This window comes from Ceratotherium simum, chromosome 24, assembly GCF_057802395.1.
Source record: "Ceratotherium simum simum isolate JZ-2026a chromosome 24, ASM5780239v1, whole genome shotgun sequence".
In the NCBI taxonomy this organism is placed as follows: Eukaryota; Metazoa; Chordata; class Mammalia; order Perissodactyla; family Rhinocerotidae; genus Ceratotherium; species Ceratotherium simum.
In genome coordinates, this window is record NC_141923.1 from 1,684,827 (window position 1) to 1,702,702 (window position 17,876).

At 57.5% G+C, this 17,876-nt stretch overlaps 1 protein-coding gene across 5 annotated transcripts in view; it reads right to left on the minus strand.

The window, feature by feature from the left end:
• Positions 1-16,130, minus strand: part of PACS2 (phosphofurin acidic cluster sorting protein 2) — a 70,065-nt gene extending 53,935 nt beyond the window's left edge. For 3 of the 5 annotated variants that reach the window (XM_087447797.1, XM_087447796.1, XM_087447798.1), the window contains exon 1: positions 15,912-16,128. In XM_087447797.1, the coding sequence (XP_087303923.1) occupies positions 15,912-16,030 (119 nt within the window). In that variant the 5' untranslated portion in view covers positions 16,031-16,128. Of the gene's footprint in view, positions 1-15,911 lie in introns of all 5 variants that reach the window. The other 2 variants (XM_004434324.3, XM_087447799.1) reach the window with 2 other exon arrangements.
• Positions 16,131-17,876: the final 1,746 nt, after the last annotated feature.

Below are 17,876 nucleotides of genomic sequence, written 5' to 3' on the forward strand. Positions count from 1 at the left end.
CGTTTCCCCCAAAATTCATGTTGAAACCTAGTCCCCAGTGTGCTGGTGTTAGGAGATGGGGCCTTTAGGAGGTGATTAGGTGGTGAGGGTGGAGCCCTAACGAATGGGATCGGCGCCCTTATAAAAGGGACCCCCACAGAGCTCCCTCACCCCTTCCGCCCTCCAAAGACACAGCAAGAAGGCGCCATCTGTGTACCGGGAAGCGGGCCCCGCCAGACACTGATTCCACCGGCACCTTGATCTGGGGCTGCCAGCCCTCAGGACTCTGAGGAGAAAGTGTTTGCTGTTTAAGCCGCTGTCTGCAGGGCTTCGCCACGGCTGCCCAGCTGCCCGAGCTGACAGACAGTGGGGTGGGTGCAAGCCCATATCAGGTTTCTTCTCTGCCCCGCAACAGACAGATGCCTCTGGGACCAAACTTCTCGCTTAGGAATCCAGACCCCTCTCCTCTGGGGGGCTGCAGGGGTGGCAGAGGGACAGGCGGATGGGGTCCCTCTCTAGTAGGGAGACAGCCCTTGAAATCCTGCTCCCAGGGTCTGGGGGCCAGCCTGAGGAGGGACCCTGGGCTGCTGGACCAAGATTTCTGCCAGCACCAAGTCCCGTGTGTGCCACGCGATGTCTTGCAGAGAAGCCTCCCTCCGAGGAAGACTGGGTGGCCCTGGAGGCCAACAGGTGACAGCAATCTCACCGTCAGAGGGTCGGGCACAGAGCCCACCGAGGCACCGTGGCTGCCTCGCTCCCACCCGCAGCTGCCAAGGCCAGGAGAAGGGTGGCACACGAACTGCCTCCTGTGTGCCCAGGGGGCCCGCTGCACACGTCACCACCAAACTGCCCACCTGCTCCCTCACTGCCCCGACACCCACGCACACTTGGCGTCAAGGGTTCTTGGAGCAGTCGTGGCACTCTGTGTGGTCCCACACGGTGGGGCAGGGGACCAACCACAGAGCTCCGAGGGTGGCCCTCGTGGGTTGGCACCTCACAGAGAGACGCAGGGCATGGGCTCCCACCAGGAAGGCCAACTGGGAGGGAGAGAAAGAGCGTCTGACCGGACCTGGATGAGAAGTCTTCCAAAACGAGCAAAGACACAGATGCTTATATTCGGCAAACAGAGTCCCAGGAGGACAAAATAGTGATGATAAATTCACGCCCACACACACCAAGCCCAAAGAAAAACCCTTCCAAGCAACCAGAGAGAACACACATTACCCACAAAGGAACCACGAGCAGGCTTATCGCAAACTTCTCAAAACCACGGCAGAGGCCACAGACAGAACCGCCCAAGTATCAAGGGCAGGAAATCGCCCACCCAGACTCTGCTACCCCAGGGCGCGGGGCGGGTGCCGTCTCCAGGCATCGAAGACTGAGAGCCCCCACCCAGCCCTGACGAGGAACTACTGAAGGCTGTACTGCGGGGAAGCTGGCTGTCGCGGGAGCCGGGACACGGACGCTGATCCCTCTGTGAGGAGGGGTCTGAAATCAGGATGCGCCCGGGACAGGGGTGCAGAGACCTGCCTTCTAAGGTCCTCAGTGCGTTTGGGGGGCGGGAGGGATGGTGGTTTCCCTTCAATGTCAGTAAATCTCACTTTTTAAGCAAATCAGTAACAGATAAATGGACTATGAAACAGATTTCTAGGAGGGCGTAATAAAGAAAACTCCATCAGTCTTCATCAATTTCCAAGGAAGAAACGACCAAAAATAGCAACGGAAAAGCATGAAAAGAGAAGACGACAGAAGCAAGTGCCCATCCATCAGTCATCACAGAAATAGAAACCTGCCAGTGAAAAACCACTCCGGGTGGCTGACAGCTGCTCCTGGGGCCAGGAGGGCTGATGTCACAGGACACAGCTGCACCGAGATGTCAGGACACGCTTAAAGCAGAAAGCGGGATTCGAGCAAAGATGACAGACATGATAAAAGGGCGCATCACCAGGCAGCTGGATGAAGGCCAGCCCTGGCAACCTGTGGAATCGCCAGGGAAAGAGGGGAATGCCGTGGGTCTCAGGCGGGCCCAGGACTCTGGTGTCCCTGCTGGGGCAGGTGGCCGCGGCATCGGTGGTGACCTGGAAAGTACAGCTGCTGCCCTGGGGCCCAGGTCCACGGAGAGATGCTGCTGGCCCAGGGGCAAGTCACCAGGGGCCTGCACAGTACAGGGCCTGCAGGAAAACAACGCAGCACGGCTGTCCTCCATCTACGTGGCCTCAGCTGGGAAAGGACCTGACACCAAAGCAAAATTTCCATAAACCCCTGGCCTTCCTCCTTCCCACAAACAGAACTTGGGCTTCTTGGAGTGCTGCCATTTTTCTGCCCCAGTTTTCTGCTGAAACCATGCTGCAGGCGCCCCTGCCCCACCTGGGCCTGCGTCCTGTTTCTAGGAGATGCCACACTCAGACCACCACTCAGACCACTTCCCACCTTCCGGCCCACCTCCTCTAGCACCTGACCACCGTCCATCACCCCTCACCAGCCCCAGCCCAGTGCCCCCTCTCCCTTCCTCCTGGTTCCACCTGGCAACAACCAGTTCACCAGCTACTCTGCACCTGAAATGCTGGACACAGCCGCAAAGAACGCCCAGTGCCAACTGTCCATCCTGGGGTCTCCCCCTCCACTCTCTGGGCCGCTGCCTCATACCCCTCTCCCACCCCCTGCTCCATCGCTCGCCCTGCTAGAAACAGAGGTGATCTGAGGAGAACTGCTTCTCGCACCAGCAAGCACACGGCCACACACGGCCCACCTGTTCCTCCTGGTGTGCGCCCCCATCACGGCACACACACTGACCCCAAGCCCCCTCCAGCTACCACTGCTCCCCACCAGGCTCTGCCCGCCAACCAGAGAAACTCCTGGGGCAGTACCAACATCGGGGTCTGTGCTCACCTCACACCTCAGTCCTAGCAGCTGTCTCTCCCTCTGGAAACACCGTGTCTCGGACCCCTGGCTGTCTGGGGCCTTCTCTCCTTATGACTGCTGCGTGCCGTGGAGCCCCAGGGCCCAGCGCTCAGCCCCTCTTTGCAGCCACACCACCGCCCTCAGGGCCAGTCCACCTGTACCAGGTGGGTGCTCAGGTATACCAGGACTGTCCCCCAGTTAGGGGCAGGGTCACACTGAGGTTGTGCCAGAGGTCAGGCGCACTGGCCCCCAGGATCAGCCATTTCCCACTACCCACCGTGGGCACGGCACCGCAGTCACCTCTTGCGGCCCCCAGCTCCCCCGGCACAAGGCCAGAATTGTGACCTGGTGCTGCCCACGGCATACCGGGCAGCTGAAGGGCTGAGGGAGCCGTGAAGGCACCACTGCTTCCGTCTAGGGGGTCCTGCTTCGCAGTCCTGTCCTCTCTGGAAGGACAAGAGACCTTGAGAGGTGACGGGGGCAGTCAGTGCTAGCTGGAGCCTCCTCTGTGGGGATGCCAAATGGACATGCAGATGGAGGTGGGCACTCGCCTCCTCCATGCCCAGCCCCAAGTTCCAGGGGTGCCATTTTCCAGCTGCAGAGGCTCCTGCCCCATGCGGTGGAGCCCACAGTCTCCTTGCCCAAGATAAGGCTCCAGGTGCGCTCATTGTCGGGAACGAGTCTGCTGTGGACCTGCAGGCTCGCTTTCAACGAGCGCATACAGCGGCCCACCAGTCTCCCAGAGCCGCGGTCTGGGGAGAACGCCGCTGCCGTGCGTCCCAGCTGTGCCCCACACAGCCTCAAAGAAAGGGCTGCCAGGACCTCACCCAGCCGTTGTGAGAAGCCCTCTGAGTGATTACAAGCTCTCAGGAGACCAGAAAGTTCCAGTCACTTGGCTACCACCACAGTGACCCCCCCAAAGGATGACTGAGACCATGGACCCTGGATCTACGGCACTGCAGAGCCCGGGGCCCCAAGCACCCTAGACTCTCTAGACCTCCTGAAGGCCCCAAGTCCCCTCCTCGACCATCAGTCCAGTCCTTAGGATGGAGCTGGGGGACCAGGGGCAACAGCAGGCGACAGTACGCAGGACCTGGTTCTGGGGGCTTCTCATCCAGGCAGGAAAGGTGACAGCTGCCAGGTAGTAAATTTTGAATGATGATGGAAATGCCAAGCCAGGTGCCCAGGGCATGAGAGAGGCGAGGAGAGGGTCAGGATGGGGGCCACGTGGGGAAGGCTGCAGCTGGAGCTCAGGGCCCTTACAAACCACAAGCACCCCTCCCCCAGGCCTTCGCCAAGCCAGCGGGAAAACAGCTGCACCTCGCTCAGCAGACTCCCCCTTTGCAGACCAAGCATGCTGCGTGTCACGGCCCCTCGCCTGGGGAAGTGCGGGCCAGCCTTGAGGAAAGGCCTCCCCGGGGAGCAGTGGAGCAGACAGCTGCTCTACATCCCGGATTCACCGAATCCAAACATGAGGTTAAGTACAAGTCCTGAATCTAGTGAGCCCCACAGCCAGGGGAGAAGATTAACTAAAGCCAATGTTCTATTACTACGCACGGCCCTACTGTGTGACCCCGGTGCTGGAGAAGTCTGACACCCTCTCTGGAAGTCAGTAACGTGCAAAACAGCACTCCTTTTTCACTGAGAAGGACTCTCATGTTGATTCTCCTCTTAAAGGTAATTGAAAGATACCCAAGTAGGAGGAAAGCCACTAGCAACTCTCTCCAAATGCGCCTAATCAAACCAGCTTTCTTTTTATTCCACATAAGCAGCTTAACTGGACATTCCACTTGCACTGGTGCCCACTGTGCTCTCACCCACAGGAGCTGGTCTTCAACAGAAAGGGGCTGGGGGCTGACCACAGCACACCTGAGGTCTGTGCAGCCATCTGCTCTCCCACGCGGCAGAGCCCGTCCACCCGCTCACCCTGGAGCCCTCTCTGCTTAAAGACAGCAGCACCGGGCTCCTATTTGAGGCACAGAGCACGCGCAGACATCCCGGCTTTCAAGTGACCGTGAGCTCAGTGCAGAGCAGCTTCCCAAGAGCGGGAAGTGTCCCCGAGAGAGGCTGGTGGTGGCAGCTGTCCCCTCCCCCACAGGCCCCTGTGCAGTGGTGGCAGGCGGATGGAATGTCGCTAAGCCAGGAGCAGCTGGCCAAGGACCCTGGGGGAGGGCGCTGCTTTCTCCCAGGTCATTATCGCCTTTTGAGGGAACCATTCTCCAGGAGGCAAAATATCACAGAGCGAAAACAGAGGCGTGGACATTCTCTCACTCAGGTTGCAGGAAAGAAGAAAGGGCTGAGCCACTGGCTGGGCTGTGGTGGGTCTCCCTCCAGACACCTCTTCCCACCTGGAGAGGCTGGGAGTCTCCCTGTCCACGAGCTTCTCCAGACAACCACCTCCATAATCGCCCCGAAGCCAGTCCGCCTCGCACACGAGGCACTTTTCTGCCCAGGATCAAGACTGCAGCAACCCCAGCACAGCCTCGGGGGCTCAGTTGTCAGTGGTCCTGCTCTCGACCCAGGTTACTAACAAACGTCTGAAACCTTCGATGACCCCCCCAGAGCCAGGGCGGTGTTCTGGAACCCACAGGCAGGTCCCACAGGCAGGTCCTCCTTGGCAGGTGCGGGGGAGCAGGGGGCAGGGACATTAGATGCCCCAGCCCAGACCCCGAGGCCTCGGCCTCACGTCCCCCATGGGGACCTGCAGCAGGGCACTTCCCTCAGCTGTGCCAGGCTGGCACCATGCTGCTCGGCACAAAACCAGGAGGCCAGCCTGTGAGGCAAGCACAAGGCTCTGTGTTCACGGCACTACTAGCCCAGGGCCTGAAAAGTGAGTGGCTGGTGGGGGAGCTAGGACCCCGCACCCCTCAGCATCTGAGCATAGCCTCACGGCCCACCAGGCCCCCATGGGGCAGTCCTGGGTCAGTGCTGACCAGGCTTAGACACACACCTCCTGCCACCTCAGCTGTCACCACCACCAGACCCTCGGCCTTTGCTGCGCCCTCTCCTCTGGGAAGCCCCCTCCATTGCCCTCCCTCCCAGGGGCTCCTCTGAGTAGGGCAGTGCTAAGCACCAGAGCATCGCCTGTGCCCAGCCCCACCTGCCCTCCAGCTGCAGCTCAGACCCCACTCTGTCCTCGCTCCTCTCTCGGGGGGCCCTCCAGGCCTGCCCCACGGCCCCAAGGCTGATTTTCACTTGCAAAGAAATGTCACCCACAAATGAGTTCAACGTGCAGCCCCTGGACGCTCCATGGGACAAGTGCTGTTTGTAAACACATGCCACGCTCAGCTCATCTCCCACCAGAGCCTGGCCAGAGAGGGGCAAGTGCCCATTTGGGGTGAGGCAACCGTGTCATTCTCCGTCAACTTTCCAAAGTGTGACAACTTTAAGTTATGCTGCAACTGGTTACAGCAGAAAGCCTAGAGCCCAAGCTGGAATCCAGCGAGTATTGGGGGCTGCCCAGGACTCCCACAGGGACCCCAAGCAGGAACAGACGGCAGAATCCTGGCCACAGGGTCGGTCGTGAGAGCCCAGAACCTGGGACAGGTCTTCACAGCCAAAGCTTGCCCTGACCTCCCCAGAGCGCAGCCCAGCCTAGGGAAGGCGGGCCCCACATGGAGCATCTGCAGGCGACCAGCCCCTCAGTGGTGCTCAGGGGAAGAAACCGGAACACTGCACACCAAGGGAGCAGCTGGTGCGGCAGCTCATTGCCCAGGATGCCCATCGCCAGCTCCACACCTGCCTGAGGCGCTTTCGGGCACCCAGACAGGCAGGGATGAGCCCCGTATGAGCTGTGACGCCACCGAGCTGAGGAGAGCCCCACTCCTGCCGAGGTCAGAAGCAGGGACGGAGGCAGTGGTCGCCAGGAGCCCCAAGCATGGTGACGCCCATCCTCCTGGGGCCTGGACACAGAGCCGAGCCCACGCTGCATGCAGCACCTGAGGCCCGGGAATGCAAATTGTGCTGGAAAAGCTCATCCAATTCTTTTGCATCTAAAAATAGGGAAGTCCTGACTGGCCGTGCCACAACAAAAGAAGAAGCATCCTCAGTGCCTCCTGCAGGTCAGCTGCAGAGTTATCCTGGAAAAGGAGGCTCAAATTCAGCAGAAGATGCCAGCAGCCCCAGGTGTCAACCGGCTGAGGCTCCGTCTCACACAGAGCTCACCCCAGCGACCTCACTTGAAGGTCTGTCTACAGGGGCCCCACTGCTGTCCCGATAGGGATGACATACACCCCACAAAGTAAAGTGAGCAAGATGAAGGAGCCCAGCGCCAACTGCAGGAGGCTTGTGGCCCGGGCACTCGACGCTGGGCATACGCAGCTGAAACCCAGGCTGGCCCTTCGGTGAAGGTCACTCCGTCTGAGCAAAGGGAAGTGCCTCCAAGGGCTTGCCCGCCGCAGGTCTGCGCCCTGGCCTGGCCAGGGGAGGAGGCATGTGGGCCCCCTGCCAACGGCGTTCTGCCTTCTTGGAGGGCAGAGAGTGAAGGCGCGACAGATGCCCGAGCCCGTGCTGCTCACCTCGGACCTCACAGTATGCGCAGGGCTGCACGCGCTGGAGGGGCGGGATCGCCACACGCACACGCACACGGAGCCAGTTGACAGCCAGGACGTGAGATAGGCAAGGTCCTCCCCTTCTGCCAAGAGCAAGACGCAGTGCACCCACACGAGGAGGAGAGGCCGGGCCAGGCTCCCAGCCCACCCCACTCTGTCCTGGCAACGGGCGGGAGGCAGAACCTCACTGCCACAGCCACTGCCTGTCCTGGCCCCTCCGCCATCCAATCCCATCCCCTCCCGCCATTGGGACAACGATGCCCTCAGGGCTAGACCTTCACGTGGCTAGGGGTTGCCTGCATGCCAGGGAGGGACCATGGTCCTTTCTTCGGTGAGGAAAGGCCGGCAGGGGCAGCAGGGATAGGACGGCTGCCCGCGAGCAGGGCAGCAGGAAAGGCAGACGCGCCCATTCCCCGGCGTCTCCACCACCCACTCGGCCCCCTCAAGGTTCCAGAAGGCTCCGTTTACCAGGCACCCCCCAGGGGACCCATCCTGGCCTGACCAGGCAGGAGGCCCGGGGCCTTGAACTCCCCAGGGAGAGAACCACCAGGCTGGCAGCAGCTTGGCGCTGTTTCGACTGCTGTGGAGAGGCAACTCCTGAACAGCATTTGCTTCTCAACCCAGAAAGCACGGAACACGGGGTGCTGCCTCCTCCAGGGCTGGACTGAGGGTCAGCGCAGGCTGGAGACACTTAACAATACAAAGTGCTCTTACTAGAGACTCAGTCCTTCAAGACAGTGACATTCTCACCACGCATCACAACACTCTGCAAAGACCGCCTTGACTGAGGACATAACCCCGACAACCCACCTCCAGGGCAGAAGGGACCCTGTCTTCTGAACACGTTCACATGCTGTTTTTCAGGACAACCTTCAGTGCCACTGTCCACTAAATAAGCAGGGAGAAGCAACGGGCCCCCACCTAGTTCACAGGTCATTAAACACCAGATGAGACCACACACTTGCCCCAGCAAAGCACCAGGAACAGCCCCTGAGGCAGCTGCTTCCTTCCACACATAAGCCAGTCCAGGAAGACAAGATGTTTACGACACTGAGCCCCATGGAGAGCTACCGCCCACTCTGCTGCCAACAGAGAAGCAGACCTCTGCCCAGGTGTGGCCAGGGGCTCAGCACTGTCCAGGCTCCGCAGGGTTGGGCAACATGGAGCTGCTGACTGCAGCAAGGTGCCAGGCCCTCCACTGAACACCAACCCACGGCTATAGACTGCCCAAGTCAGCCTCCTCAGTCTCTCCCTCGGAGCAGCCCTCATCCTTCACAGGCTGCAAAGACCCCAAGCCCCCTCTCAAACTCCCGCACGGCCCCCGCCCACCTCCACCCATGTATACATCCAGTCCAACCTCAGCCACCAGCTAAACTTGCGTCTAACGCCACCCACCACCAGCCAGCACCATCTCCCAAACACACGCCCACAAAAGAGATCAGTGACTTCCCCAAACTCAAAACAAAACCCACATTCCTGAGTGCGGCATCTTCATTCAACCACAGGAATGTTCACCAAGGAGCTACTCCGTGCCAGGCTCCGGGCAGGTCTGGGAGACAGCTGGATCCACGCCTGCCACAGAGCACCCGGCCTGCTGCAGCAGCTCTCGTGCAGGCTGGGCCCAACAGACAGACATGGACAGAAGCAGAAAAAAGCTGGGAACCGGCCACTACTCCAGGGATGTGCAAAGTCTGCCAAGCCGGCCACTCTCCATTAACGCCCAGTGGAAGGACTAATGCACGTCCAGTCAGTGTTCCGGAGGTAAAAAGAGAGAATGTGGCAGAGGCAACAACTGAAAAGAAAGAGAGGCAACAAACTGAAGAGTTCCGGCTGAGAATGCGGCAGAATGAATGAAAGTTACCAATCCACAAGGTCAATAAGTCTAGTACCCGACTCGGGCAGAAAAAAGAGAAACCCACACCTGACACAACAGACAGGCAATCCCAAACACAACAGGAGGAAGGACAGACATTTAAATGAGTCAGATCCCACTGACAGTTGACTGTTCAATAGCAAAACCGAAGCAAAGTCAGGGAAGATGCACCTTCTACATGCAGAGAGAGGCGATGACCCCTGGAACTCCACGCCCAGAGAACTCCCTCCACCTGCAGAGGGGAGATGCCCCCTGGAACTCCACGCCCAGAGAACTCCCTCCACGTGCAGAGGGGAGATGCCCCCTGGAACTCCACGCCCAGAGAACTCCCTCCACGTGCAGAGGGGGGATGCCCCCTGGAACTCCACGCCCAGAGAACTCCCTCCACGTGCAGAGAGAAGAGACGCCCCTGGAACTCCAGAACCAGAGAACTCCCTCCAGGCAGGAGGGTAAATGTCGTCAGATACACAGAAAGAGTAGTAGTTACCAGCAGATCCCCATTAAACGAAACCCTCAAGATGCATTTTCAGACAGAAAGAGGAGAAAAATGATTCCACATTGTGAGATGCAAGAAGAATGAAGAAAAGAAAGTGGTGAATTTTGAGGTGAATCAAGTTTTAACAGTATGAAGCAATAGTAACCTCTCATGGTCTTAAAAAGAAGACAATTAAATTACAGTAAACAAGAGCATAGAAATGAGAAATTTGGGTAGGAATACCATGCTCCCCCTGTTGTTCAGGAAGAGAATAAATATGCATTAACTTTAAAATATAACAGCAGGTATGTAAATTACAATTGACGCAGTAACCACTAATGAAATAGAAATCGAGGTAAACTCAAACTCACAGAGGGGAAAGAGACTAAGAAGAAAACAGAGGCGAATAAGGTAAGACAGAAGGAAAACAAACAGAGAAGGCAGGGCATTCATAAGCACAAAAATACAACGGTAGATATACCAGTAATTTAGATAAATGACCAGTAATTTAGATAAATGACAGCTGGCTGAATGTTCTAGTTGAAAAATAAAGATTGTCAGATTGAATGAAAACAAAATCTAGATATATGCCAAATAACCAAAGACACATCTGACACGTAAGGATACAGAAAAGTTCAGAGAAACAAGGTGGGAAAAACATAACAGGCAAATACCACCCAAAAGAAAGCTTCCAGAGCTGTCCAGTCTCCAAGCCCAGGTGCAGACAAAGAGCATTACCAGACAGAGAGGCAAATCCCGGGGAGGTATTACAACCTGAAATCATGTGTGTACCTCATAGCCTGGTCTCAACATCACGGAACTCCAAGAGGAAGAGATAAACCCACGACCAGGTTAGGAGATTTTAACACGTGTCCCAAGTAGATGAAAAGAGAAACAGATTTGAAGACCACAATGAAGGCAGCTTCATCTAACGGACAGGTATCCAATAGCACCATCAACCGCCCCACACATTCCTTTTCAGTACAAACAGAACACGGAGAGAGACTGACCTCACACTGAGCCATAAAGCAAGCTCCAAAACATTTTAAGGACTTGGTGTCATATTAACCACCTTCTCTGACTACAGTGTAACTAAGTTAGAAATGAATAATGGAAAAAAGAGAAGAAACAAATTCGACAATGGAAAAATAAGTAGGAAAAAAACCCCATATATTTGGATATTAAGAAACTCTGAGGGGCCGGCCAGGTGGCATAGCGGTTAAGTTTGCGTGCTCTGTTTCAACAGCCTGGAGTTCACAGGTTTGGATCCTGGGCATGGACCTACACACCGCTCATCAAGCCATGCTGTGGCAGAGTCCCATATACAAAGTAGAGGAAGATGGGCACAGATGTTAGCTCAGGGACAATCTTCCTCACAAAAATAAACAAATAAATAAAGTCATTCAAGAAACTTGGAAAAAAAAAAAAAGAAACTTTGAAAGATGAAAGAAAGGTTAAAGAAAGAATAACAGAAAATTTTAAAACCATTGTAAACTGAACAATTCCACATATAACAGCTTGTGAGAAGCAGCTAGGGCATCATTTATTTTGTAGCTTTAAATGCTTATGTGAAAGGAAAGGAGGAGGAAAAATAACGAGCTAGGTATTTATCTTAAGCAATCAGAACAAAAACAGCAAAATAAACGTAAGGAGCGTAAATGGCAGGAAATAAAGAACTAATATTCATTTAAAAAACTGCTGAACCTCTGGTGAGAGAGATCAGAGTGTGCATGTCCACCTGCACAAATGGTCAAGAGAAGGAATTAAAAGGGGACAGCTCTACAGATCCTGCACACAGTAAAAAAGTAAAAGAATGTTATGAACAACGAATGCCAATAAACTTGAAAATCTGGACAAAATAGACAAATTCTCAGAGAAATATATTTCCAAAACTAACTCAAAGAGGGGAAAAAAGTGTCCTACAACCATGAGAGAAGTTGAATCAGGAGTTATACTTCCCACAAAGGAACTCCAAGCTCAGGTCATCTTACAGATGATTTCTCCCACCATCCAGGGAACACAACCCCAGTTTTACACAACCTCACTGTGGCCCAGCAAAAGAGGAGACTCTCCAGCTCATTCTACAAGTTGTCTTGGCACCAAAACCTGATGGGGGCAGCAGACGAGAGGGAGATTATAGACCCCAGACAGGGGCACAGGAGTCCTAAACCAATTTTAATAATCTAAATCCACCAATGAACAAGAAGGGCGATACGCATGACCACGGTGGAATTTTTCCAAGGATGGAAGGTTAGTTTAATAGAAAATCCACTCACGTAATTACCACAACAGCAATTAAAGGAGAAAAACCACATGATGCTCTTAATAAAAGAAAAGTGTTTGATTATATTCAACATGCACTCACAATAAACACAGAATAAAACCCTGGGGAGAAACCATCACACAGCCATTAGAATAGCTAAAATTCCAAATACACGCTGATGTACAAACACAACGACGTGGAACAGAACACAGAACAGCCGGTGGCAGTGGAGGCTGGTGCCACCACCTTAGAAAACTGGTGGTTTCTTATGAAGCTGACACACACCCACCTCCCTTGTGGCCAGTTATTACCGAAGAGAAGTGAAAACACACGTTCCCCCCAAGCGCTGTGGTCACAGCAGCTTTGAACAGATAGCCCCAAACTGGAAACAACCCCAACACCCACCAAGAGGAGCAGGTTTAAACAGTGCAGTTTATTCCTACAATGGAACACCATGCAACAACAAAGCAGAGACCTCCGAAGTTGCAGGAGGGGTGGGTCCCTACAGCAAACGCAGAGCGAGAAGCCGGGCCCAAGAGCTACATGCTGCCTGATACCTTCACGGGGAGCCCCAGAGCAGCCTGGGGCCCTGAGATGGCCGTCTCACTGGGGCGAAGGTGCCCGGCGCACAGCTCCCAAAACTCACACTTCCCGCTAAGACCCTTCCACCTCCGCCGTGTGTCAACTCAACCTGAACATCCTTCAAATGGGCAAGGACCTGAACAAGGAGTTTGTGGAGGTGAAAATGTGAATGAACAATAAGCATGTGAAAAGATGTCCAGCCTCATGAAATTTAAAAATTAATTAACAAACCTTAACAGGAAAAAAAATTAAGTGGGAAGTACAGGGGTCTAAAGTGACCCAGCCCCTACTGAAGCCCTGGGGGACACAGGAGTCCGCTTCAGGAACTCTAGCATTCGGCACAGGCAGGAGAAGGCAGGGAGGATGGACACCACTGGACACCATGGCTCCGCGGTCACTGGGGAGGAGCACTGTCTGGACCGGTTACCTCGAGGAAATCCAAGAAACCGAGTCCTCCCCGAGTTACAGTCCCAGAGCCTGGCACGAGCTCCCGGGGAAGAGCAGAGCTCTCCCACCACCACCGGGAAGGGAAGAGCATGAAACAAGACCAAGGCCAAAGCCAGGTGGCCCCTGGGAGGCAGCACAGACGGTGCGAAGACAGCTGAGAAACACGCACCAATTGGAAGAGGGCGGTTTCAACACATCTAGCCAAAAAAGGGTTACTATCCCCCAAAGAAACTGCTGAGACTCAAGTATGGGGAAAAAAGGAGAAAGAAAAATTGGCAAAAGAAATGAACAGGAATTTCGCTGACGAGGAAGTACAAATGGCCTACATTAGTAATCAGAGAAATTCAAATTAAAACCACAATACCATTTCACACCCACCAGACTGGCAAAAATTAAAAGTCAGGCAAGTGCTGGCAAGAATGCAGAGCAGCGGGGACTCTTGTCCCCGCCGATGGGGGCCGGAGCTGGCACACCGCTCTAGGAAGCCGCCTGGTAGTAACGCTGAGCACACCCCCCAAAACCCACTATGGGCACATGCTTATGACAGGCCTGCCCGCCCACAGGAGGCACGCACGCAGAGGACAGGTGCGAGAACCCAACACCTGGAAACAAGCCAAAGGCCCCCTGACACAGCAGAGACACATGCTGTTGTCTTACAGGGTCACCCCGAGGCATCGACAGCCATCAGTTCAGCCGCCAAACAAAAAGCAAGTGAGAATAAACAGAGAAAGTATGACCCCTTTTACATAAAGTCTCAAAGGAGACTTTGAGGACCAGCCTGTCCAAGAATGCATGCTCAGGAGGTACAAGCAGGGGACCAGCACGAGCTCACAGGGGTAGAGGCCGCACCGGGACAGGTAGGGGGCTTCACTATAACCACGTTCTGTATGTTCCACCCATAAACCCTGTGCCAGCCCTTGCTGATGGCTGCCCCACTCACCCCACGGCCCATTGACTCCACACCCACAGAACGCAACCTGCTGTCCCACCTTACTCTTCCCCCTACATCCCCTCAAGGCAGAGCCAGGGAGCCCCCAACACCTAATGCTGTCCAGCCCGGGCCCCTACATCCCGCCCCACGCTCTCCCTGCACACACACCAGGGTGGGCTTCCTAGACCAGCTCCAAGGGGGACTAATAAGGCACCTCAACACAGCCCCTGCCCTCCCGGCCTCTCCTGCCACCTGCCCCACCTCTCTCAGGTGAAAACCTCAGTAGTCCTTCAGGGAGCCCTGGGAAGCCACCGAAGAGGCACAGCAAAGGCAGGCTACTCTGTGCTCTGTCGGGGAGCCAGGCACTCTGCCAGGAGGGGGCAAGCGTGGACTCAGAGAGCGCTGACAGAAGGAGCCAGCGCAAGAGATCCAGGGAGTGGTGACACTGCAGATGGGGACAGACAGGAGAAACATGGGGGAGAAGGAGGGCCCAGGATGACTCGTGGTTATGGGGTCCAACGCTGGGGCAATTGCCAAGACGGGAAAGGGAGAGGAGGCCAGGCTTGGGGAGATGCTCCTGAGCTTGGCTTTGAGGCCCAGAGATTCCCAGAGGAGAGGCAAGCAGGTGGTTCTGGAGTCGGCCCCAAATGCTAGCTAACGCTGACCCTCAGGTCTCCCACGGACACGGCATCCTGCGGGAGGCCCCACACAGGTCTGGGAGTCATGCTGAGCACCCATCCCTTCCACTCAGCACAGCCAATACCCTGGGCTCCCAGCCCTGCGCTCCGGGAGGGCAAACCCCGGTGTCCGGCCCCTCCGCAACCCCAATACCTCACTCAGCAACATCTGTTGAAGGAGCCGTGGCAGATGCGTGGCCCCCTTGGTGCACACCAGCCACTTCCTGTATCTGATGGCACTCCTGAGGTCCCACCAGGTCTCCCCAGGGAAAGCTCTTCCCCGCTGCCCACCTGCAGCCTTCATGGCCTGGTGTCTATCCCAGAATAGACTGGGTGCCAGAGTTTGTCTCTCCCCCTCAGCGAGCTTGGTAAGCAGGGACCACTGAGGGTGGAAGAACCCAGCAGAGCCTCAAGCTGACAGGAGAAACAGGGAAGTTGTGAGTCTGAGTGGAGTTGGGCTGGTGACAGCGCTGGCCTGTGGGTAAACCTCCTCCAGCTGCTACCACTGGCCAAGGGAGTGCTTCCCCACCAAGCGGCGAGGGGAGCGTCTTTTGCGACGGCAAAATTAAAAGCATGATGCAAAGAACAGTGTTTATGTACAAAGAAGTATCTCTAAATTATCAGCCAGACTGCAAACACGTAAAAGGCGGATGACCACCGGGCAGCAGGACAGAGAGGGTAGCGCCAGACCCCCAAGAAGATGAATAAAGGCGTGTGCTGGATGAAGGAGCACAATCGTGGTCCCAGGTTTGTGTGTCCTCTGGACGCTGCGCGCCCTGAGAGTCACTCCCAGGCGGCAGAGGCTTGACAGTGTGGTAGACGCAAAAGGAAATCTGTGATACCCAGTGGAGAGAGGAGACGCCGTAAGTCAACTCCACCAACACCGCATCAGGAGGCGGATGCGACGATGCTGGCTGAGAACTAACCAGGTGAGCGCCCGGGAGAGCCTCTGGAGACGGCGGGGCCTGAGAAACCCGCGCCGCTCCCTCCCTGGCGGGGACCGAGACCTCGGGGACCCTCCGCGCGTCAGGGGTTGCTCGCAGGGAACGAGCGTGCCGGAGGAGGGGCGCAAACGCGACGGCCTGGGGTGGGGGGCCCTGGTGGAGGTCCCGGGTGGACGGTCCGGGGTGCGGAGATCCCGGGTGGACGGTCCCGGGCAGGGATCCCGGATGGACGGCCCCGGGCGGCCGGCAGGTGCGCGCGGGAACAAAGCACCGGGCGGCGGCGGCGTACCTGGGCACGCAGCTGGGGCTGGAGCCGTCCACCTCCCAGGTGGCGAACAGGTTCATGGGCACCGGCGTGTTGAGCGCGGCGGGCGCGCCGGCCAGGCCCAGGCGGCCCCGCTCGGCCATGGCGCCGGCCCCGCCGCTCCCTCGGGCCTGGGGCTGCGGCCGGGCCGCGGACGCGCGGCGGGCAGGCGGGCCGGGCGCGCGGAGGGCGGCGGCGCGGTCACATGGCTGCCGGGCGGCGGGGACGGCCGGGCGGGCGGCAGACAGGCCCGCGGGCGGCGACCAGGCTGCGGCCGCCCCGCCCCACCCCGCCCGCCGCGCGCCCCCGCCGCCCGCCCCCGCCCCCGGCCGCGCCGCCGCCACCGATTGGCTGGACGGGCGCGCGCTCACCGCCCCAGGCCCAGTCACAGCCCGCGGAGCGCTCGCCGGAAGTGAGATACGCCCCCTCCCCCGCCGGTGCCTCGCGAGGCGTCCCCAGCCCGCGGGAGCGCGCGTCCGCGCCTGCGCATAGGCCCCGCCCAGCGCGCCCCGCCCCGCCCCCCGGGAGGGGCCGGGGGAGACCTGGGTCTGTGCGCTCCGTGTGTCAACTCATCCCCTCCCGTGTCCCGCACCCCGTGTCCGCCCGGCGCGCCACGCCTCAAGCACCCCCGCAGTCCCCCCAGGAGCACTCATTGTCCCCCTGCGTCTTCTGTGTCCCCACGCTCCAAGCCCCGGGCCTCCGCGCGTCCCCGCCCCCCCAGTCCTGCGTATCCTCCGAGTCTCCCCGCCCCCCCTCGCGCACTCCCCGTGTCTCCCAGCGCGTTTCTATCCCGTGCCGTCCCCTGTGTCCCCCGCACCGAGCCCTAGACCACCGAGCCCGCGCCCCTCCAGTCCTCCTGCGCACCCTCATCGTCTCCTTGTTCTCCCCTGCCCCGATTCCCCGGGCCCCTGTGTCCCCCGCAGGCCCTGGCTGGTGGCCGCTGTTCCTGCCTGCGGGGGCCTGGGGCGTCCCACGTGCTCCGTGTGTAGAAGTGATCCTCCATGAATCCCTCTGGAGTGTCCTCTTTCTCCCCAAGCCCCCTTAGTAACCAGCAGTGCCGTTTCTGCGTGTTTTGCATAAGACAATGGAGAACAAATGTCTAAGGGCAGGGGCGGCTGCTGGCCCTGTGGCTCACAGTGAACTTGGGGGCCCAGGCCAGTAGCAGGCAAAGACCAGAGCTGCCCACTGGGACCACGGGGCAGGGAAGGTGGGAAAAGGCCCTGGGAAAGGACATCCAGGTTTGGGGGCCCAAGGAGGAGTCCCCTCCCCCATCCTTTTGGCGGCGGTTCTGGTCACCAGATCCTGCGCTGAGATTTAGGAAAAGCTTTTCTGGCGTCTCTTCCGTTTCTTTGTATCCAGTGTTACACAGCTGCTGTTACCTCCCGGTTCCTGTGTGTCTTGCTGTCGACAAGTAGGTTTATTGAAACAAGTCCAACCCAGGCAAACTGACTTTCTTCCCTTGCCCTTGGGGTTTACCATCCCAGGGCCCCTTGGCTCTTTCTCCTGCACAGTACTCCAGCCGGCTCCCTCCTTTGTAAGAGCTCGGCCTTCTCCGGCTGTAACTCCCGGATCCGGAGCTGCAAACAGCTGTGACTGCTTAAAGCCAGAGTTGCACTTTGGGGAGAACAACAGAATCTGTGTTTCCCACATGGTCCCGCTCCTTTGGGGTGGTACAACTGAGAGCCGTGAGGGTCCCTGTGTCCTCATCCAGCTGACTGGTGTTGTCTTACACTGCTGCTCCTGTCAGGCAGAGTGCCTGCCCGTCTCATACCTATGAGATGGGGTGTGGGGGAGAGAAGGGGGATATGACCATGTTCAGAGGGTGGGTAGCAGTCCCCTGTGAGGACAGGCTGCCTTTGGTGGCAGGGCAGAAGACAGACATCCATTGACCTCAGCATTTGGCGTGCTGCACTGCGGGACAGCGAGGTACAGTTGCAGTCAGATGAATGG